We start from the raw sequence: 21,725 nt of genomic DNA, 5'->3' as shown, positions 1-21,725 counted from the left end.
TGTTGCGGTCGTGGTCTTAGCGTGTCCTGTTCTGGCACAGGTATGCAAGGTAGCGTGGCCGAGCGGTCTAAGGCGCTGGATTTAGGCTCCAGTCTCTCTGGAGGCGTGGGTTCGAATCCCACCGCTGCCATATTGCACCACGAAACCATGAGTTTCAGTTTGCAATGTTTATGAACCCTACACTTACATATTGATCATTTACCTCAGCCCTCAGTCAAAGTATGTTGGCTTGGCAGACGGTGGCACTAAATCATGATAGAATCAATAAAATGATGTTTGTCTTTCAACCTCAACTTTATTGTCAAGTGTCATAAAAATAAATTGTAAAAACAAAAATGGAAATTATATAAATACAAGGGACAACTGTGGAGTGATAATCAGTACCTTTGATCTGATTGCTGGTCTACTCCTGCCCCGTATTTCTCTTTCAGCCCCTCTGATTGTGATTTTAGAACTAGGCTACAATCATTCCATTAATCCCTCCATCCCCACTACATGTCTGCTTTTTTAATATCATCACTAAGCCCCCCCTTCCTCTTTCATCCTCATTTTACCTTATTAAATTGTTTAACACATATATCCTTGTACACACTTTTTCATGTAGGGATATGATACGCAAACTCATTATGTACATGACACAAATTATTCACATATACCGTCATATAAGCACATTTACATCTACTGCATATCCGCCATTAATATGTCTCGATTTATTTTGTTTAATAAACTGGCAGCTGAAGGGACAGGGGATTTTGTGATGTTGTTTTATATAAATGAGCTGCGTAATGTATGCTTGAAGCTCCACTATAGAGCCCCCCATGCTCCCCTTGTTGGGCGCTGGACCTTAAATGGCCTCCATCGTTCTGATTAACAGGATACATTTTGTCCAAAAACCTAAATGCAATTGAGAACCTGTTTCAGACATAAATGGATACAGTATGTGCATGCATCTCTTGAGTATTCTACCAACATCTATTGTCATTAGGTTGTCATCCATCCAATACAATTCCGAGAGCATCCTGTCCATTGTGAGTTGGCCAACAGAGGATGACCCCTCCCGTCTTGTCAGACAAATGACAGGAGGAAGCATAGGGGCGCTTTCATAAAGCCACAGCACTTGTAACAGGTGGCAAATTGCATTATGTTTCCATCTGAGCGGCAGAGATCAGGAACACGGATCCACAGTCATATTTAAAAAAGAGGGGTTCCTAATCATCAGGATTGTCATGTGACATCATTTAGCTGCAGAATGTAGCCTGTGTGAGCTGGGCTGTGCATCAAAGCAAGTGTAACAAGGTTTCAGAAATGGGTTTTGGTCAGTCTGCTCCAGTCGAGGGCCTGTTTAACAAGGTTACATGTTTCGAACCCAAGAGCTCCCAAGTCCTAAATGTTGATGTGAACAGTCAATCATAAACCTTTCCCATTGAAAACACAGCATTCATTCATCCATGAACCCATTGTAAGTTTACCATGATTGCTACAGTTGAAATGATTACCTGATTAGTCATTAGCTAATGTCAAACATTTATTCTCAAAAGTGAGATTTTGCAGTTTTTTTGTTTCACATCTTATTTTTAATTGAATCTTTAGAAGAAATGAGCAAACCTCTATGTCCTTGAACTTGATTTGATGGCTTTTTCTCCATTTTACAGATAAAAGATTGGGTGGCTTCAGGCGACAAACTGTATGTTTACAAACACACATGCAAGTGCTGCTGAAAAGCATTTGAATACGTTTTTAATATAGGAATGCATTGGTAGTCCACATTATTCAAGCTGTATTGTGTATGTAGGCCATCTGGCTAACGGCACTTTCATTTAAGATACAACAGCATAAAAAGGCTTATTGCTTAGCAGAAAGACTGAAGCACCTGATTGGACAGATCAAAAGTGAGCATTTTATTAACCCATACAGTTGTGATGACACAGCTGCACTGAATCTGATATGAAAAGCATTATCAGCTTTTGAAATAAACTGCTTAACTTAACGTATAAGCTTGCCATTGCTTCTTTTGTTATGTCAGTCTCTGGATGTTTGACTCAAGTAAGGGTAAGTTGTGGAACAAAAGCCTGTGGGTGAAGTTCTGTCAGTGGTGGATGTTTCAAGTACTTGTTTTCTGATGTGTATTCTACCCACAAATTGCTGGAATGAAATCCTCTGAGACACATTCCAGATCACCCCATTCAGTCAGATCCCTGGTCTCAGTGGGACTACACTAAAGACAAAAGTGTCACATACAAAAACAGCTATTTTCTGATTCTTTTATCGCCCCATCTGGGAGAGCCATCATTGTTGGGTACAGGGATCAGTGTCTGGCCTTCTGTCCTTTTCCACATAAATCAAAGCGATAACAGAAATCACTGTGAGTCAACAATTCTGCATCTAACCTCTTTATTCTCGCATTTTCAACACGACAGACTAAAAAGAAGCACCGTCGCTATGTGTTGATGTGTATGATGTGACGGCCTGAGTCAAGTAAAACCATTGTTTGACCACACTTTGCTGTTGTTCTTTCAGAATAAAGTGGACGTCCTGCAGTCTTATGTGAATGACCTGGTAGACCAGAACCAGGTGCTGGTTCAGACCATTGAGGACCTGCAGAAGGAAGCGGACCACAAGGTTTCTAATGTTGGAATGAAGCCACACACCTCTGATGGTATCACCGATGTAAGTTATTATTCACCCTTTCAAAATGTTTAGGTAGCTTACTGTGAGATTTAAGCAAGATGGGATCGAATGTCACTGCTTTCTCTGGTATTTCTGCATTTACTTCTTGCGGTATTTAAACCTGCATGATCTGGTATTTTAGATATTAACATTCAATTATATAACTGCTGACTTCCACCCTTTTGTGCATACGCAGATCTTTTTTCCTTCCTGTTTCTTTTACAGATATCTTTTCATTTTATTTCACCTTGCCGCTTGACCAGGCACCTTTCATCAGTGTTTAGCAATGTACCGTATATATAAGTGCCCCTTATACAAACATAAGCATACTCAAAGCAGTCAGTGTTAGGAGGGAATTCAAAAGTGAGAAAAGGACGGACGGAGAATAAAAGTACATGGTTTTTCATTCTAAGGCGCAATTGTCTCCAGGCTCCTTTGTGCTCTCGATTCGAGGCCAAATTCCGTTCGACTTTTCAGAATCCAGATAGTGAAGATCCTATCTTATATGGTCAAAAGAAGTCCATGAAAACCCCTGATTTAGACTGAATGAATGAATAATGTCAATGTATAGAAGAATATAATGTGAAAAAGCAATTAAAATGAGCACAAGGCTCTGCAGCATTTCTCAGTTTTTAAGCATAATGCCACTAATTCAAAAGTCATGTAAACTCCTTATCCGATTGAAATTGGCAGAAATTGATGAGTGACATCAATTTCAGTATCACTTAGTTTTTTTTAGTTAGACATTCGCTCACCAATGGCTTTTCATTCCATCTGAGTGTATCGTTTTATTTCTCCATTATTCTCGCTTTAATCACAGTAGATAAGATGAAACCGTTTCACACTTCCAGCCAGACGCACAGGTGAAGATGAAGAAGGTCTCAAGTAGGGAAAGATCTGTTGTATTTGTCTTTCATAGTCAGGTTTAGGGTCTATGGAAGTGGAGAACCATGTGCAGGGTGTTTTTTGAAATGCATTGACGCAAGGCAGAGCTGTAAAGACATCACCACTTGATGTAGTGACCTTAAGGCATTGTTCCATCTCAGTTGTGGCTCCGCTTCTATCAACATTCCCTCTTTGGAGTGGATTTTGCACACAGAGAAGTAATTATGGCCTATTATACATCAAAGTACTTATCTGCTATTGTGGAGAAGGTCACGGGGGCAAGCTTTATGTGCTTCCATTCCACACTAATCAGAAAGGTGGCTGCAACACAATGCATTGCATTTCTCAACATTCAGAAGTGCCCATTTAATCTTTCCTCAATAAAAACTTAATTTTTCTTCAATTGCCACACTTAAGCAACAAAAATACCATAATCTCTGCAGACGCTGGTGCATAAGGTTCCTTTTCAGATACCTTTGTACCTGTGATTTAAGCATTGATTGAACCTTAACCCCCATATATTTTCCTCTTCCTTATGTTATTGAAAAGCTCAAAGCTTTTTAACATGCGTGTAGCTGATAGGTATTTGAATAATTCATTAATCATCAGGTATTGAATTATTTACTCTGATGCATATTTCATTCACATCATCACAACACCTTGAAAGCTTTGTTTTCTGTTCAGAGTGTAACTATTGCATCTGTAATAACCAGGGGGGGAGATTTGTGTTTGTGTGTGTGTGTGTGTGTATGTGTGTGTGTTTGTTACTCTCATTGAATGTAATATATATTTTACACTGAGAGCAGTTGCATTCTAATCCATATGTTTGAGCAGTTCTTAGATTTTAAGCACTTGCCGTTTGTTTGCTTGTATTCTCGCCGATGACGCGCCATCATTCTTACAGATTTAAAGATATGTGATAAAAGTCTGTTAATCTGTTTAAATGGCGTTCTCGTAGTTGCCAAAGGCCCCTCGGCCCCGTCCTTTCCGGGCAGCGAAAGAGACGCACTGTGGGGAAACATAATAGTTTGTTGCCGCACTATCGACCAATCGTCTGAGCTTTTGAATCTCCATTTTCACCCGTCTTAAACGATGCTCTCGCTGTCTGTTTGTGCGGCTTTATATATTTTCCGACTGCAGATTGGTAAACAAATACAAACAAATGGACTGCTTCACTCAACAGTCTATTAGGACAGTCAGGGGACAACAGTGCGTTTCTGCTTTGATGTCCATAATGCGAAATCCAATCAAATGAAGAGCATTTAGAGCTACTGATGGCCCGTTCCAGCATGTAAACGATGCAGCGAGCTTTGTAATTGGAGCTTGGCTAACGTCTGATTCAATCGAAGTGTATGGTCTTGTTGATGCACAATAGGGTTGAACTGTAATGGACACTAAGCAGAGTTTGTTTTGTGGTCATAATATCATGAAGTCCAAGGCTTGTGTTCTCTGTTCTAGACTGCACAATTAGCTTGTTTCCTATTTGTCTGCGATAGACCGACAGATATAGCATCACTCCGCTCCACACATACAATTCAGACGGAAGCCAAACTCTATTTTGGGAACGATTCCGTATATCTGTCATAACCTGTTGTGCCATTTAGGAAGAGTTGGCCTCATAGGACCATTTCAGTGTGAGAAAGTTTAGATAACTATACAAAAGTACTTGCCAAACAATCTGATACAATCTTAGATGTACTGACTTTGTTGCTCTCTTACTTAAACGCTAATAATCAGAGCTGAAAGTTCTTATTTTGCGATACGTAGACAAGTACCCGTTGACATAGGATATTGCTCTTCCTCTAACGGATGTGAATATATATTTGTTTCAGAGCCAAATGGGCACAAAGACCAAATCTCTTGCGGTTGTTCGCCTGATGCTCTTGGCACAATTTGGCAGTATTATTTTCAGTAGCTGTTACGGTTTAAGAATGGCTTTGATGCTTTTTTTTCCTCCCAAGCTAGTTCTATCTAAAGCAATGTAAGTGAAATACAAAACCCTCCCTGTGTTATTAGGTTACAATGGAAACACCGCCGTTAACGTACCAGGAGTTCTTAAGAGAACTTCAATCGTTTCTTTCATATTTCTGATTCATACTCTTAATTGTCAATCATTTCATGGCAGTTTATATCCCTAAGAGTTATTAATGATGTAACCCAGTAAAATTAGCCTGTAACTGATCCCCGTGAAACTTGTTTTTATGCTCATTTGCCTCCAGGGAGCTCCGAGCCACAAAGGCGGCTATATGGCGATGTAGAGTTGGCAGGTCTCGGTATCTCGCATCCACGTGCCAGAACGCTTGCCAACTAAAAGGCTTCAATAAACGATTGAAGGGATGGACCCAACAACTCTTCACTGTAGACGTTTATGTGCCTCTTTGTAAGTGCTGTCATGAGAGTAATTAGATTTGGAGAAGGTGGTCTGCATCCTCCTGTTTTTTTGTGTGTAACTCTCCAGAATTGATCATTCCACATGTCACGCCACTTTTCCCAATTGATCGTCCAGGTGTGAAAATGGATCAGAGTTCCAAGCGCTTGAGGAATTATTTCCCTCCCGTGCCTCACATTCCGATTTCCGCACGCTGCCGACGGCCTCTGTGTTGGCCGCGATGGAGGCTGAATGCGATGGTGCGCGTCTATAGACCTTCTCTCTCCTCTACTCCAAAGCGCTTCAGCTCTATAAAATCTGACAATATCATGACAATACGCAGCATATTATAGATACATACATGGGCCGGTCTATCTATATGTTCAGTGCGTTTGTTTAGATCAACGTATCTAAACCAACACTACTGGATGGCCGTGACCTTTGTGACCTTCTCAGTCCTTCTGCTGAGGCTTTTGAATTTTGTTCCTGTTTACTTAAAGGCTTTTACATTACATTACATTACATTATGTTCATTTGGCAGACGCCTTTATCCAAAGCGACTTACATTACTACCACCCTTCGCAGAGGGGGGAGCAATCGAGGGCCCGGTGCCTTGCTCAGGGGCACCTCGGCAGGGGCTCGAACCGGCGTCCCTCCGGTTCCCGAGCGGAAGCTCTACCCACTGCCTTCCCCAGCTTGAATGGGGAGGACACAAAAGATTCAGTAACTGTTGGTGTTGTAGTGATGTTGTTTGTACTTGATCAATTACTTGATTCAGCCCCTGTTATTTAGCACTTCTCAATGCCGCCTGTAGGTTATGAATAAACACAAGGAGCTCTTCGGATACAAAGCTTTGGCACGTCCCGTTTTAATGCGTGCCTGACCTCTGGCTGATTTGGGATCAGATTTTGGAGTCAGGAGGCTGTGGGGGAGGGAGGGCTTGGTGTAAATCAAAACAGATCAGTACGGATCATGTGGGATCACCGGCTCTACCTTTGATCCACTCATCTTGTCCTCATCATCCCCGCTCAGTTCTCACATTATTAGCATACCAAACAAAGTCCCGATATCCATACAGTGTATCAGTAAACACATTTTCAAGGGGCTGCATTCTACTGTGCTCGGTACAGGTCAACAAGAACAAACAACACGAGTCAACTACATACTCACTCAGAATGAGAAGAGGCGCCGATCTTGTACGACTATTCATGACAACGGCCGTGAAACGTAGAACTGGGGCTGTTAGAGTCTAAGTCTAGGAAACTCAATGAGAAAACGGGTTTCATGAATTGATTCATGCTAATGAGAACGTAACCTTTGCTGTCATGTGGAGGACCCTCCAGCAGTACCACCCTAAAGACCCAGTTTGATCCCCAGACTGCACTTTGACAAAAGTGTACATAAATGAGGAGGTCTCGATGTTATACGCCACGTTATGTTAGACTGAAACCTTTGGACCTCTGAATGAGCGACGTTGTGGAATTAATGACCACAGTTTTTACACCGACCTTCATTCATACAGTGGGGGGATTGTTGCTATGGGCTACAGCTTCAAGTTGCTCAGAGGGGCAACATGTTACCTGAAACACACACACACACACACACACACACACACGCACACGCACACAGCATTGCTCAAGTCGGTGAAAGAATGTGTGAAGTGGCTTCAGGTCTGCATTAAAAGGGCGACTTTAGTTTACTATTCAGCCGCCCCCCCTTGTCTCTGAACTGCTTGACCTTTGTCATTCTCTCTCTCTCTCTCTCTTTCTCTCTCTCTCTCTCACACACATAAAGATGCCCGTGTAGCAGCTGCTGAGAGAGAGAGAGAGAGAGAGAGAGAGCCGGAGAGGTCATAGGGTTGCGATGGTTGACTATGCTAATGCTGTTGTTAATGACTTTGCTGTGAGTGATAATTGATCGTCTTCATTACCATATTAACTCCGCTGCACCCCCGCTATCCCCCGCCCCCCCGCACACCACACTCCCTCTCTATGCAGTAATGGTTGCCCCCGTTTGATCCTTGGAATAATGAACTAATTAGCTTAATTAAAATCAATAGAGGTGCCAATACCGCGTTAGACATTTCAAGGATCCCATCTCTATCTGAAGAGAGGGAATTGTCAGAGGGCGAGCGGCGACGGAGGATGGATGGATTTCAGAGGTTAGGGAGAAAGAGAGAGAGAAACAACCGGAGGGGCAGCAGAAGGTGCGGGGTGAGAGAAAACAAATGAGTTTTGACGTTGCGCGAGATGGGAGAGTGAGAAAGGGAGAGGCCAAATTTGGAAGTGGAGCGACGGGAGTGGACGGGGGAGAGAAAGACAGGAAAGGCAGAGGGAGTCGGCCAGGGGAAGGGAGAGAAATGAGGGTAACATACAGAAACGGAGGGGAAGAAGGGAGCAAGGAAGGGGAGGCGGGATTATACATGTAAAGAGGGAGGAAGGTAAAATGAGAGAGAGAGAGAGAGAGAAAGAGAGAGGGAGAGAGAGAGAGGTTCCTAATGCTGATTTATGAGTGCTTGACGGTCGTTAGCTGGAATAAATGGCTTGTAGGAGCGGCTGCAGCATTACTCCCTGTACAGGATACTAAGTGCATTGTAAGGTCAGCCATAAGGCCAAACTTACATATGTACCGCTCTGCCCTTGTAAACCTTTGTTAATATATCAGCCACGGGATGGAACTGTAACGAGTCTATATGACAGATCAGGATGTCTGCGGCTCCACGGCTCGTTTTGCAATTATTCCCCTTTTTATTTCAAACGACAACAAAGGATCGTTCATTGTGCACACGCTGTGAATTTGATCCACTGTGGTTCGTATTAATCTACAGGCCTGTGAATGTTTTGGATCAAAGTAAACGCAGTGGAGCTCACAAGCTTTTAGCCGGAATGTTATGCATAACCCGCAATCCAGACAGACATTAGCCACAGTGGCCTTCATCAGCTCATTAGGGTATAAGGTTATTCTGTAAGCTTTAAATTCGATTTTAAAGCTGTTGCCTGTTGAATCTTAAACTGGCTTTGTTTTGCTTGAGTCACTTAAACACACAGTCTCATTGCACTGCAGGTAGCAACTTTACAATAATTTGGGTCGAAGGAGTTTGCGTCTGACAATGATAGGTGTGATGATAGGTGTGATTTGGTGGTGCATTGTGGGATATTTGTGTAAGAATTCTAAAAATGATGATTTAAAAGCTCAAGAGCAACATGCGATATCATATTTGTGCATATTCAGGTGATACTAAGCACTACATTTCTCACTTCCCTTTGAGTATGGATACAATGTGCACTTAATAGCTCTCTTAGCAGTCGCCGTCAAAGCTGAGAGAAACACCTTTTCAGTATGAAAATAATGTTAATTAGATTGTTATGCAGCAGAGCAGCGTAAGCTAATATTATCATCCTCAGAGTGTTTTAGAGAAAGAAATCATTCCATCGCAAAAATGTATTATTTTAATGGTTTTACTTGAGATATAAACACTGTATTGCACCAACGTAATAAGTTCAGGCAGTTAGAATTGAATAAAAGTCAAATAAATGACAACTGAAATACGTGGACTTGACATATGAACGCATTTCTGTGTTTCTGTTACAATCCCATCTCATTCGACGTATTGCGGCAGCAGTGCAGGAGAGCGACAGATGTGTGTGTTTGCTGTACATGATGGTCTTGTATACCGTTTGCATTGCATCAGTCTCACACTGGGCAAAATTATTGTCCATAATGCATATGAATCTGACACAGTAGAACATCAGGAGTTATATTATCCTCCACTTTCTGTTGTGTTCTAGTGACTCACGCTGAAACGTTGCTGTGTGTGTATTTTTTGTTTTGTTTTTCTCTCTCTCTCTGCCGCTTTCATTTGACCCAGCTCCAGACAAAAGGAACAGAGGGGAGTGGGAAAAAAATGGAATGATTGAAGGCTATTTTCAGATAGAAAAGAAAGACGGAAAAAGGGAAAGTGCGGGGGGGAGGGGGTTGGGGGGGGGGGAAATTGTACTGGGAAGAGGAGGCGTGGGTGAGGGGCAATTGGAGGAGACGGGAGGGGACGGCGGGATGCGGGGAGGCTCAAAACAAAAGGAAAATACATCGAATAGATGTAGGAGGGAAGCAACATCATGTGTCACTGGCATCCCATCGTCTATTCGCTCTATCATCTTCGTGAGACTGCTAATGTTTCTACTTTTAATATCACTACAGCCACCGTGGCTATTAGTGCTACCGTGGTCCAGTTTTGTAACGGTGGAAATGCACATATGCAGGTTAAGATGGTCTTAGAAACACAGTCAGCAAACTCCTCTTAATTCTTTCTTTTAATATGAAGCTGAAGGTTGTGGTGTGGAGGCACATGGTTGTCATGGAAACACAAAAAACACACACGAATGCCCGGAAACACGGACGGTTGTTTGATACAGACCGACGAGCAAAATGATATGATCAAACACTGTACTGCCTGTGTTGTTTGTCTTGAAACTGTGAGTGTGATGCAATATCGATGTCATGCACTCACACACACACCCCCACAAACACACACACACACACATACAGATACAGATATATACATAAATATCTGGCCCCCCACCCCAACAAATGAGTTTACCGTGGTCATAACCTTCACAGGACTCATTATCATACACTGCAGGCCTTTTCATAATGCTGAGACCACTAGTGACGGATTACTAACGGGATGGACACACACACACACACACACACACACACAGATCTGTAATGAGACCTTATTCCGGACACCCAGCCCCAGATGCCTGTAAATTACAGCCGCCACTCTGCCATACATACTTAATCAGCTAATGTTGTTTTATTCCTTATTATTAATTTGCTCCCGTTTCTGATTTATCTGAAGCGCTCTGCATCACACCAATATTTTGTCTCCTTTACAATTCAGAGAGAGCGAGGGAGAAGGAGAGAGAGAGAGAGAGACGCACGCTTATTCATGTACTTAGGGGATTGCATCTGTAATGAATTGACTGGCTGTTTAGGCATACATAACACAGCCTACTACTCACCTTAATAATGTAAGCAGGTCATAACTCCTGCTAACCCAAGGGTATATTAGGCATGCACACACACACACACACACACACACACACACACACACACACACACACACACACACACACACACACACACACACACACACACACACACACACACACACACACACACACACACACACACACACACACACACTCGCCACTGACCTCTATGTGTGCCGGGCCATCTCATTGTCATATTGGAGCTGCATTGGAGAATGAATGTTTTATTTTTGGGGAATGCCAGAAAGGTGTGTGTGTGTGTGTGTGTGTGTGTGTGTGTGTGTGTGTGTGTGTGTGTGTGTGTCGTGCGTGCGTGCGTGCGTGCGTGCCTGTGCGCACACTGCACCCTCCAGCAGTCGTTTCAATGAACATAACCAAACCAAAATCTAAACTTTATTCTGTCGTATCTTTTTAGTCATTTGTGTTTTTCGTGTGTGTAGCCTCAATATCGCCTCAGTCTTTTGCCACCTGCTGTCCTTGATATAAACACAAACACACAGTTGCACACGCAGACGCAAACTTTAAGCACAAGCATATGCATAATTGAAACACGCAGACACACACACACACATATGAGGCGGGGGGGTGCTACGTGTTGACCCATGAGTCATTGCTGTCAACATTGATTTCCTTTTCCTGGAGTGACCCCTGTCACCGCGGCGATAGAGTGCACACTGGCCGATATTTCACCGATATTTTCTCTCTTTCTCTACCCCTCTCTCTCTATCACAATACTTTCTGGGCCAGCTTCACTGTCTACCTTTTCTCTCTCTCTATCTGTCTCCGTCTGTTCCTCTCACTCTCCATCTCTCTCTCTCTCTTTGTGCAGATATAAAGTGACCTCACAACATCTGTGCCGCCCCATATTTCTCACTCGTCCTCAAAGAGAGAGAGAGAGAGACAGACAGGGTTATTCCAGTCCAAGTAGTTCTACTTAATCTCAAAATGAAGTCAGAATTAACAAAAGATTGTGTGTGCGTGTGTGCGTGTGTGCGTGTGTGCGTGTGTGTGCGTGTGTGTGCGTGTGTGTGCGCGTGTGTGTGTGCGTGTGTGTGTGTGTGTGTGTGCGCGTGCGCGTGCTGCAGACAGACAAAGTACTTCTTCAGAATATTTTTACAACAATCCTATTTTAGATTTCAATCTAAATAGATGGAAACACACTTCTGTTCAAAACATTTCACACAAGCACTTTCCCTTATTGACTGCGTGTATTTAATACAAATTAATGTGCTTGTGTATGTAGCGAGAATTCCTCTACTTTCAAACCATATCTTACCCAACATTGTCTATTAAACTACTCACTAAAACTACTATTTGATATTAATAAATGTTAGTGAAAGCCTTGTTATGTCGTCTGTCGTCTTCTAATGCGCGCAACTCTTCTCTTCCTCTCAGGTGTGTGAGGTCGAGTTGAGGACTTTGTCATTGGATGAGCTCGTCGGACCATTGGCTCACGTCCCTCAGCAGTAAGTATACACACCAAGGCACCAACACCGATTTCTTCCAATGCATCATATTCCCTCATCAACAACAACACAATTACTTCTGCTCTAGAAAACTTTACTTCAACTCAGATAACTAATAACTTCTTTCTAATAACTTCACGAACTCGCACACACACACACAGAGGTCCCCCAGCGTGGAGCGAGGTATCAGAGTTGGCCTCAGGGACTCCATCTCTCCTTAGGGAGGTTGAGCTCCTCGGGGAGTTAATGCAACACCACTGTCCCCATGGCAATATGCAAATCCCAATAAGATATTTCCCACCATGCAGTGCTCCAAGGCCCCTAAAGACTTGTTCTGTTTCTACTTTGGACCTTTCTGGAAAGATAGATTTTTATTTTAAGTGTTATACATTATGACAAACCTGATGAAAGTGGCATTTTCTGAATTTACATCTTCACGCTCATACATATGTTCCCATTTTGGGCTCCTCCTTTGCATAGCCTGACACCTGGACCTGCTAGACCACGGAGAGTTTTGATATGAAAATTGCTGGAGTTCCAATAATCTCCGACGCCGGCTGAAGCTAAAGTTGCCTGGTGATAAATTTCAATCCGTGCAGCTTTGGGCGCACGGAGAGCGCCTGAAGCGAGAGAGCAGCAACGACAAGCGTGATGCATTGGAAAAATCAGGCACATCTTGTTTTTGTCAGTGCAAATGCGGTCATGTAATCCGCACTGCATATGAAGAGTTATAAAAGTAAGTTATGAAATTACTGTAAATGCAATCCAGCGAGTTCCACGTCGGATTGAATCCCTCGACTAGGAGGTGAAAGCCGCAGCAATCTGATGAACGCCGCACCCAGGGGAAGGTGACATCGCAGCGTTTAGTCTGATGTGATAAAAGAAATAAATGCAAAACATGTGAATAAATTTGCAGTCAATATTTGGTTTTTCACAAGCTGTCATTTGGAAAAAAAGTAAGAACGCTATCTGAAGAAAGTGTGAAGTAACCCGCGAGTAGTTTGACAGGCGGCAGTGCAGCCAATTAAAGCAGCCAGCCGAGCAGGAATCGCCGGGCTCGCACACGCCGCCACAATGGAATCTGTGGCAGAAACGGTTCTACAGGGCTCCTACGAAAGGCACTGAAGGGCGTGATGGATCCTCAGTCAGGCGCGCTTGGCTGTCACAGGCGCAGGGATTTGCATCATACCTTGAGCGTTCTAAATGGCTGCACCTATAATAATAAAATAAGAAGGAGCAGAAAAAAAAAGAGGAAAAGGAAAAATGAAATGAGTAAATCAGGTCTCATGAAATGAAATGACAGGCAGGTTGAAACAGCGGGTGAGTGTGTGCGTTTCTTGCCACCAGCGTCAACATTAAACACATCAGATTGAAGCCACCCTCCAGGGTAGCATCACTCAGCCAGGTGTGTGTGTGTGTGTGTGTGTGTGTGTGTGTGTGTGTGTGTGTGTGTGTGTGTGTGTGTGTGTGTGTGTGTGTGTGTGTGTGTGTGTGTGTGTGTGTGTGTGTGTGTGTGTGTGTGTGTGTGTGTGTGTGTGTGTGTGTGTGTGTGTGTGTGTGTGTGTGGCGAAGCCTGCGCCTTTTATCTACTTCCCCATTTCCTCTGTTTTTTTTTGTTTATCTACAGATTTATTTATATATTTCCGCTGAAACATTGTACACACACACACTCACGCACACATTGATCTATCAATGTATTGATGTGTGAGCAGGTGTCAGGTTTTTATTTTCCATCTCCCACCGATTTTTTAATTTTTTTCCCTCAGTATAATCTCCTGCAGAGTTTCCTTTTCTTTTTCACTCTTGAGTTAACTGGAATGCTTTTTTTTTTTAGTTGCCAAAAGCAGTCAAATAGTGAAAGTTAGTTAAGGAAAAAGCTTTGACAGAATATCCTGATTCTCATTTGGTAAAGGCACAAAACTCACTTATTCTGCACTCTGGCAGGATTCCATATTTCTGAGCAGGTCTAATCAAAACTCCAAACTTTTCTGTTTTATGAAAAGTGATAGTTAACTTGACTCATTATGGCTCATTATTATTCTATAGCGTTTCCTGTTGTCCTGTTGCTTTCTTGCCCTTTTCTTGCCAAATTCCCAACTCGCTCTATTCCTCTTTCACATCCTCTCCATCTCTCTGTCACACACACACACACGCACACACACGCACGCACACTCCATCCATTCTCCTCTCTCTCTCTCTCTCTGCTTCCCTTGCCCCCCTTTTCCCATGTCTCCCTCCAGAGTGGAGGAGGATACGTCTCTTTTTCTCCATATTGACTTTCCCAGGTCAGGCTCCTCTTCTCCTATTAGGCCAAGCTAACTGATCAATACACGGGCCTGGTGGGCTGCTGTGTGGACACGCAGACGTGCCCGTGCGGCAGGCTGTGCTCGGGCCAAGTGTCACACTCATTAACACACGCACACGCATGTGCACACGCACACGCAAACACAGGATATGTACTGTAAATATACCTACACAGTCCCACACGGATGTTATTACTTTCTGCAAACAATCATGAAAGATTTTTGCAAGAAATGAAGTGACTTTAGGACAGCTTATGACCTGACATAAAAAAAATTATTTCTTAACAATTTTCAAAATAAAATCAACATGTGGAAATGTATTTAAATGTCTTTCGATTGCATTCAGTTAATTCTGCGAAAGCTCACCTCCTTTCCTCTCCTGGTGGTGAGTTGTGACATCTGCAGTGCTGCGATATGGATAAGCAGCTGCCAGAGATGGATGGAGAGAGAAGGGGGGTCCATAGAAGACAATGCAGGCGCAAGGAGGGAGGGGTTGTGAGGGGGGGCTGAGCACGGCTGACAAGCGGCAGCAGCAGTGAGGTGTATGGCAGGGTGACACGGGATGGCGTGTGTGTGTGTGTGTACGTGTGGGCTATGTGCATATCCGTGTATGTGCACAGCTGTCTGGGTAGGCTCGCATCTGTGTGTATGCATGTGAACATGTGAGAGTGCGCGTGTTCTGTGTGTGCACATGTGTGTGTGTGTGTGTATGGCAGTGTGCCAGCCCGTGCCATCTGGCTGCTTGACAGGGCTCTTCTCATTAACAGGGAGGTTAATTGCTATGGCAGCACCCAGCCTGTGTCAAACATCACCCTGGGGATACGCAGACAAGAGGAAATGTACATGTCTGTGTACGCTCATGCATATGTGTGTGTGTGTGGGGGGCGTGTCTGTGTGTGTCTGTGTAAATGTGACACTGCAAACCCTAAAACTCAACATAAAAAGATGGTTAACAGCAACCTGCTGCATATTAGCCCTGGCATGTGGCGGGACACTGTGTGTGTGTGTGTGTGTGTGTGTGTGTGTGTGTGTGTGTGTGTGTGTGTGTGTGTGTGTGTGTGTGTGTGTGTGTGTGTGTGTGTGTGTGTGTGTGTGTGTGTGTGTGTGTGTGTGTGTGTGTGTTAGGAGAGCGTGTGTGTGCGCGTGTCCATGTATGCCAGGGCACATGTATGTTTATATTATTCTTATGAATTATGCCTGGCTGCTGTAATGATGTAGAAAAAATTGGGTTTACAGAGCCAATGTCTATAGCCCTGAGGGCAAAACACAAATATGCACACACACACACACACACATAAACACACAGAGGGGCGGAGGGAAGGGGTGGCAATTTGCATGTTATTACTGCATATTCATGACTAATTTTGTTAGCCTTGCCTAATAGGCCTGAGTGACAGCTTGAGAAATCGAGAGGCTGCTTTAATATCATACACACTCAGGGTGACACACTCACACACACACACACACACACACACACACTGGTCACACTCTCTGGGCCTGCTGTCTCCGTCCACACAGTAATCATGACAACACTTATGGCTCTAAATAGGAATTCCCTGTTCATCTGTTGGTTTGACATCATGTCATTTGTTTTCGCGCAACCAGTTTATTGTACATAGCAACATCTATAGCCTCATTCATTACATATGTAATCATCACCTAATGTGCACACAGACACACACACGCCAAGCAGGGATGGATTTGCACGTTGACTTATTGCAGATGATAATCAGAACGTGTTGCTTGTATTCATATTTACTTTCCAAAAATAGTTATAAAACACAGCACACTCATCCTATTAAATCCTGGCATGCATTATTCATGCATTAAATAGATACACACCAGGCTTGTGTTATCATTTTTGTTTATTATTTTTTATCTTTATTGTGTACTTAATAACTTAAGCGTGTGTTTTCAAAAGGAAAATGACATGATGTTCTTCAACTCAGCCAGACTTCTTTTTTTCTGGTTTACACACATGCATGTACAGCGTTTACACACACATAGACACACTGAATGCCTACCGCCCCACTGTGCAGGTGAAAATGGGGATGAAATTGGCGGCAGTTACTCTTCATTCAAAAGCGTCTTTCTATTTTCAACTGGTTCCCAGTTCAACTCTTGTCTGAATAGCCTCATTCCAAATTTCAGGTGATTTAAGCATTTTTCCACCTAAGTGAGGGGGAAATAAGTTGTGAAATCACTAATGTTTTAGACTGAGATTACACCCTCCGCCTGCCAAATAAAGTGGCATGGAATAATAAGAAAAATCTCTTTTAAGTGTCGACGTAGACAACTTTGTCCTTTGGGGAAGCTGAGGGTTTGTCAAGGTATTTTCAAATGAATGCTGAGATTTGAGGAAAATGTTCTTATAAAATTTTTATTTTTTATTTTTCTTTATATTTCAAAGTAATAATTTAAATCGAGGAACATCAATGTTAGAGTAGAATAAAAAATCAATGGAATTAGTAGCAAAGTACTGTGCTGTCTGACTGTGAGAGACAGATGCTTCTCTAATCTAACAGCTTTTCTTTGCACTTTCCTCTGTGGCTTTTTCTCCTTTTGACTGAAGATATGTTTTTTTTCCTGCAGTGAAAGATTTTAACTCTCAGCACTTCATCCACTCGCATGTCAGTTTGTCACATCTTGCCCCTCCTTAGCTGCTTGCTGCGTGTGTGTAGACACGCTTGATCAAATGTGAGTTTAACATTTTTAATCTGTGCAAAGTTTCATCAAAATAACCATCTCATGAGGCTGGTTAATATGAAATTGAGTGTGTGTGTGTGTGTGTGTGTGTGTGTGTGTGTGTGTGTGTGTGTGTGTGTGTGTGTGTGTGTGTGTGTGTGTGTGTGTGTGTGTGTGTGTGTGTGTGTGTGTGTGTGTGTGTGTGTGTACCATGCAGTATGATCTGTTTTTTCCTGCTTCCATCCTGGGTGTGTGACAGCTGTCACTGGTGACTTTGGAAGGTGTCTGGGCTGAGTTAACATATGTTCACCACTGGGACACACACACACACACACACACACACACATGCTCCAGTTGCTTTTCGGTGACACAAATCTTCATCAGGATCAGTGTCTCTGTTGCCGCATCACAGTACATTTTTTGTATTAATCACACATGAAATTACACACACACACACTGTGTGTCAAATAGCTTAAACGCATATACATATATATATGCTTATATACATGGTGTTTAAGATTTTATTAGAAAGCACTGACAAATTTCACAAGGATTTCTATCTTTAGCTTTATTTCCATCTTTAGGTTTGATTTAGACATTTTTATGTGTAACATTTCTGTCATTCATAATTTAGTATAATTCTTCTTCAAAGAAATATATGAATCCTATTTATTGCTTTAATGTTTAATGTAATTTCTGTTCATCAGCAGTTATTTAGATCCTTATGGTGGTTATTAGGCTCTGTGCAATTACTTGAGAACAAAAATAGATAAATAACATAATGTAGAGTTATAATGATACTGGAATTTTGCTCTATAGCAGTGGTTCCCAAAGTGTGGGGTGCATCCCCAGGGGGGGCGCAGAGCTATTGCAGGGGGGGGGGCGCGGCACGGGATCGGGAAATGAGGCGATACTTCTTCGTCTCGCTGCAGGAGAATGATCAACAGATCTGATGACTGGGGGGACGTATGGGAAGGGTGGGGGGGGGGGAAATATTCTGATCTATAGAAGGGGGGCCCTGCTGAAAAAGTTTGGGAACCACTGCTCTATAGTATATAGACATAATATACTGTTTTATAATACGATATTAGATGAGACTATATAACTTCTGCAGTATTATAGTGTAGCGCATGAATGCTGCAGTTGGAATGATAATGTCCACCATGTCTCTCTCTCCTCTCTGTGTCTCCTCACCCATCCAGTCCCGACACTTTGGTCCAGATTAAAGCCGAGTTAGAAGACCTGAAACTCCAGCTGAGAGCCAAGGAGGTGGTCATCTCTGCTCTGCAGAAGGAGCAGAACAAAGAGGTAATCAACTCGACGTGTCCTGATTTGCCCTCATTACATTATGTGCGAGTCAGATCATAAATGGAAGAGGCTGCCCTTGAACAGGTTTCCAATGTGTGATGCAGAGAATCAGATAATTAGACGCGTTTTTGCAGAAATGAGAAAGCACAAGGTCGCTCTGCAGAAAATCAGATCCGTCCAGTTTATCCTCCACGTACTTCACACTATTCACCTTCTAGTTTCAAGAAAATTCCTCAAACATGGCAAAAACCGCAACAGGGAAGGAAAATCTCATAATTCTCTTTGATTATTTTAAAAAGAAAGAAACACATTGTACTAAGATTGACTACAAGATCAAACTACTTGTTAAAGTGATTTTTTTTTTGCAGCGTGCTTGTTATTGTTTAGAAGCCTGTCTGAGAGGTGGAGAAGTCTTTCTTTTTTTTCCTTTTTTTTTTACGATATTGCTTTGGCAGCTGTGCTAGAAGCACTCCATGTGCAGCCAGGTTTAACAGGAAGCCCAGGCGTGTGTGATGAATTACCAGCATATCTCAGAGCCCCGGGTAACAAACATGGCGTCGCCGGCCGGGATTAAAAGGGAGAGTTTTTTACGGCCTTCCCACACCTCCTTACAGGGTGTCACTAAATTATACCCACTGCTGTTTTACTATCTTCTGTGGCTTACGGTTAAGGCACACGTGCACACGCACACACATACACATATGCAGCTAGTCACACACCTCTCGCTCACACACACACACACTTTTATACACTTCCACACTTGTGCCTGTGGTAAACCCTGGCTTGTTGGTTGTTTATGTGCGTGTTGGCTGGTTACTGTTTGTTTATGCTGCTTGTGAGTTGACTCATTTGCACTGCTGCTAATTAGTGGCTTGTGCGATTACAGAGCCTGAGGGAAACACACAGGCTAATTGCAGCCTCTTCTATTAATCATGTTTCCAACAAATGTTGATATATTTTTTATTCTGCTTGTGTGCGGTGTGTCTGCAGTGCTGATGCGGTGATGCTTTTTAAAGCTTTTTAAAGGCTATTGCCACTGAATTCCAACTTATAAAAATGCTACCTCTTAACTTTAAAACTGTTCCTTAATGTTGTAATCGGGTGCCTGTGATGCCCAATAAATATCAAATGCACTTGCTTCACAATAAAAACAGTCCATGTTTGTCCTTTAATCCCTTGGTAAGTTTGAATCTACAGCCCCTCTATGTCTGTGTGACATCACCATAAATAATAATAACTGAAGAGATGCAGTGTGGTATTATATATAGATGTGGAAATACGTACCGACTGGAATTCCATAGCCATTCAGACTCGCACATCGTAAAATGCAACGCTCTTCTTCTTTGTCTGCAACCAGCGCTCTAATCCCTCTCCACCTTTAAATATAATTAAATCATGCAGGCCTTTAAAGATGCTTCAGAGAGCCATAGGTTGTGCAAGTGTTTCTGCCTCATTTTCATCCATTCTGAGATTTTGTTTGCCTCCGATTTGGAAATCAAGCCCTTGTTTGCTTCTGTGGGTTGTTTGAGGTCTGAACTGTGTGAACACAAGTATCGGAAAATGGGCCACTTTAGATATGAAGATGCAAAGTTGCAAGAATTTAGAATCATTTAATGAGCTGTGCCCACATGCAGGTGTTGGAAGCTAGAGAGAAAGCGGTGCACCTGCAGAGCGAGATGTCCTGTGTGCAGCAGATCCAGATAGCCAACGGGGAGGAGATGGCTGAGAAAGACATCAGCATCGCCAAACTTCATGCTCACATTGAGCTGCTGCAACAGCGAGAGGAAAACACACACACTCAGGTCAGAGCCTCGCGTGTGCATGAGTTAGAACTCCTCTGCAACTTTGCTTAACCTCTTTTCTCCTTAGCATTATTAAAAGATGCCACCTTGCCACCGGCCTCCTGATGTTCCAGATAATTTCAGTGATTAAGTGACTGGTAGCTCATTTGTTTCGCAGAGCTCAGAGATGTGACCGCACTTCATATTTCTTCCCTTTTTTTCTACATGACTTTAGCTCTCCGAGCTAAATATGCGAGTGAGGGAGCTGCTGGAGGAGGTGAAGAGAAAGGAGGAGGAATGGAGACTGAGATATGAGGAGGCAGAGGAGAGGAGAGGGCAGGAGCAACGGAAGAGGGAGGAGGAGTGGAGGAGAAGGTTGGAGGAGGAGAGACGGGCTCATACACAAGCTGCTGAAAAGTGGGACGGAAAGGAAGCCGCTTTGAATTCAGAGGTGAGTCAGTGTAGATGTCAAGGAAATGAATTCCCAACTCTTCCACAAACGATCAATCTGCTCCGACCGGTCAACATTGGATTTGTTCAAGTTTGGCGTGATAGTGAAAATAAAGCTTCACTTCAGTAAAATTCAAGCATCTAAGCCAGTGGTTCCCAAAGTGGGGGGGAACGAAAATCTTCTGATCTGTAAAAGTGGGCCGCAAAAGAAAAAGTTTGGGAACCACTGATCTAAGCAATGTACTGTCCTGCAGCAAATCATGGTAAAATACAAATTAACCCATTTATAGTGATTTTTTCTTCCATATTTGCCAATGTGTAAACTTCAAAAATTTGTAATTTTGCTCTCTCAATTGTAACTCTCACACATTTCAGGAGAAAATCTGTACTTTCAGCCAATGAAAAGCACAAAATTGTAAATTCATCAAGCCAAGCGAGTGGCCTGTTCCCGTCCTCAGACACAAAGTCAAAATATTACCGATGAAAACACGCGGACCCACAATTTAGACCATTTTTTTTCAGTCATCAGTGTGTGACATTTGCTGCGTGCTCCAAATAATGACCTCAACCCAGCGTGTCAACTGCTCCGTCATATTCCTGTGATTACGTTTCCCTACTGAGTGGTTTTTTGCATGTTTACCCACAACAAGACAGAAGGAACATATTTACACACGCAAACACGGACACACACTCATACACAGTCGGGGGGGGGGGAGGGGGTGGAAAAAAACAAAGCACTTCACCTTAATTCAGACCTCAGT

The 21,725-nt window shown here is 42.9% G+C and overlaps 1 protein-coding gene and 1 non-coding gene across 2 annotated transcripts in view; both read left to right on the top strand.

The window, feature by feature from the left end:
* The window catches only part of LOC143006992 (uncharacterized), an 86,341-nt gene that overhangs the window by 552 nt on the left and 64,064 nt on the right, over positions 1 to 21,725 (top strand). The window contains exons 2-6 of the mRNA XM_076158370.1: positions 2,518 to 2,667; positions 12,367 to 12,437; positions 18,628 to 18,733; positions 20,368 to 20,535; positions 20,750 to 20,965. Coding sequence (XP_076014485.1) covers positions 2,518 to 2,667; positions 12,367 to 12,437; positions 18,628 to 18,733; positions 20,368 to 20,535; positions 20,750 to 20,965 — 711 coding nt within the window. The remainder of the gene's footprint in view (positions 1 to 2,517; positions 2,668 to 12,366; positions 12,438 to 18,627; positions 18,734 to 20,367; positions 20,536 to 20,749; positions 20,966 to 21,725) is intronic.
* trnal-uag (transfer RNA leucine (anticodon UAG)) lies at positions 49 to 130 on the top strand. The gene has a single exon. It is a non-coding gene; the product is annotated as a tRNA-Leu (tRNA).

This window comes from Genypterus blacodes, unplaced genomic scaffold (assembly GCF_046128005.1).
Source record: "Genypterus blacodes isolate CSIRO-AG114 ecotype Tasmania unplaced genomic scaffold, CSIRO-AGI_Gbla_v1 ptg000076l_1, whole genome shotgun sequence".
Taxonomy (NCBI): Eukaryota; Metazoa; Chordata; class Actinopteri; order Ophidiiformes; family Ophidiidae; genus Genypterus; species Genypterus blacodes.
Note: the sequence above shows the minus strand (reverse complement) of the source record. Positions and strands in the feature narration are given on the sequence as shown.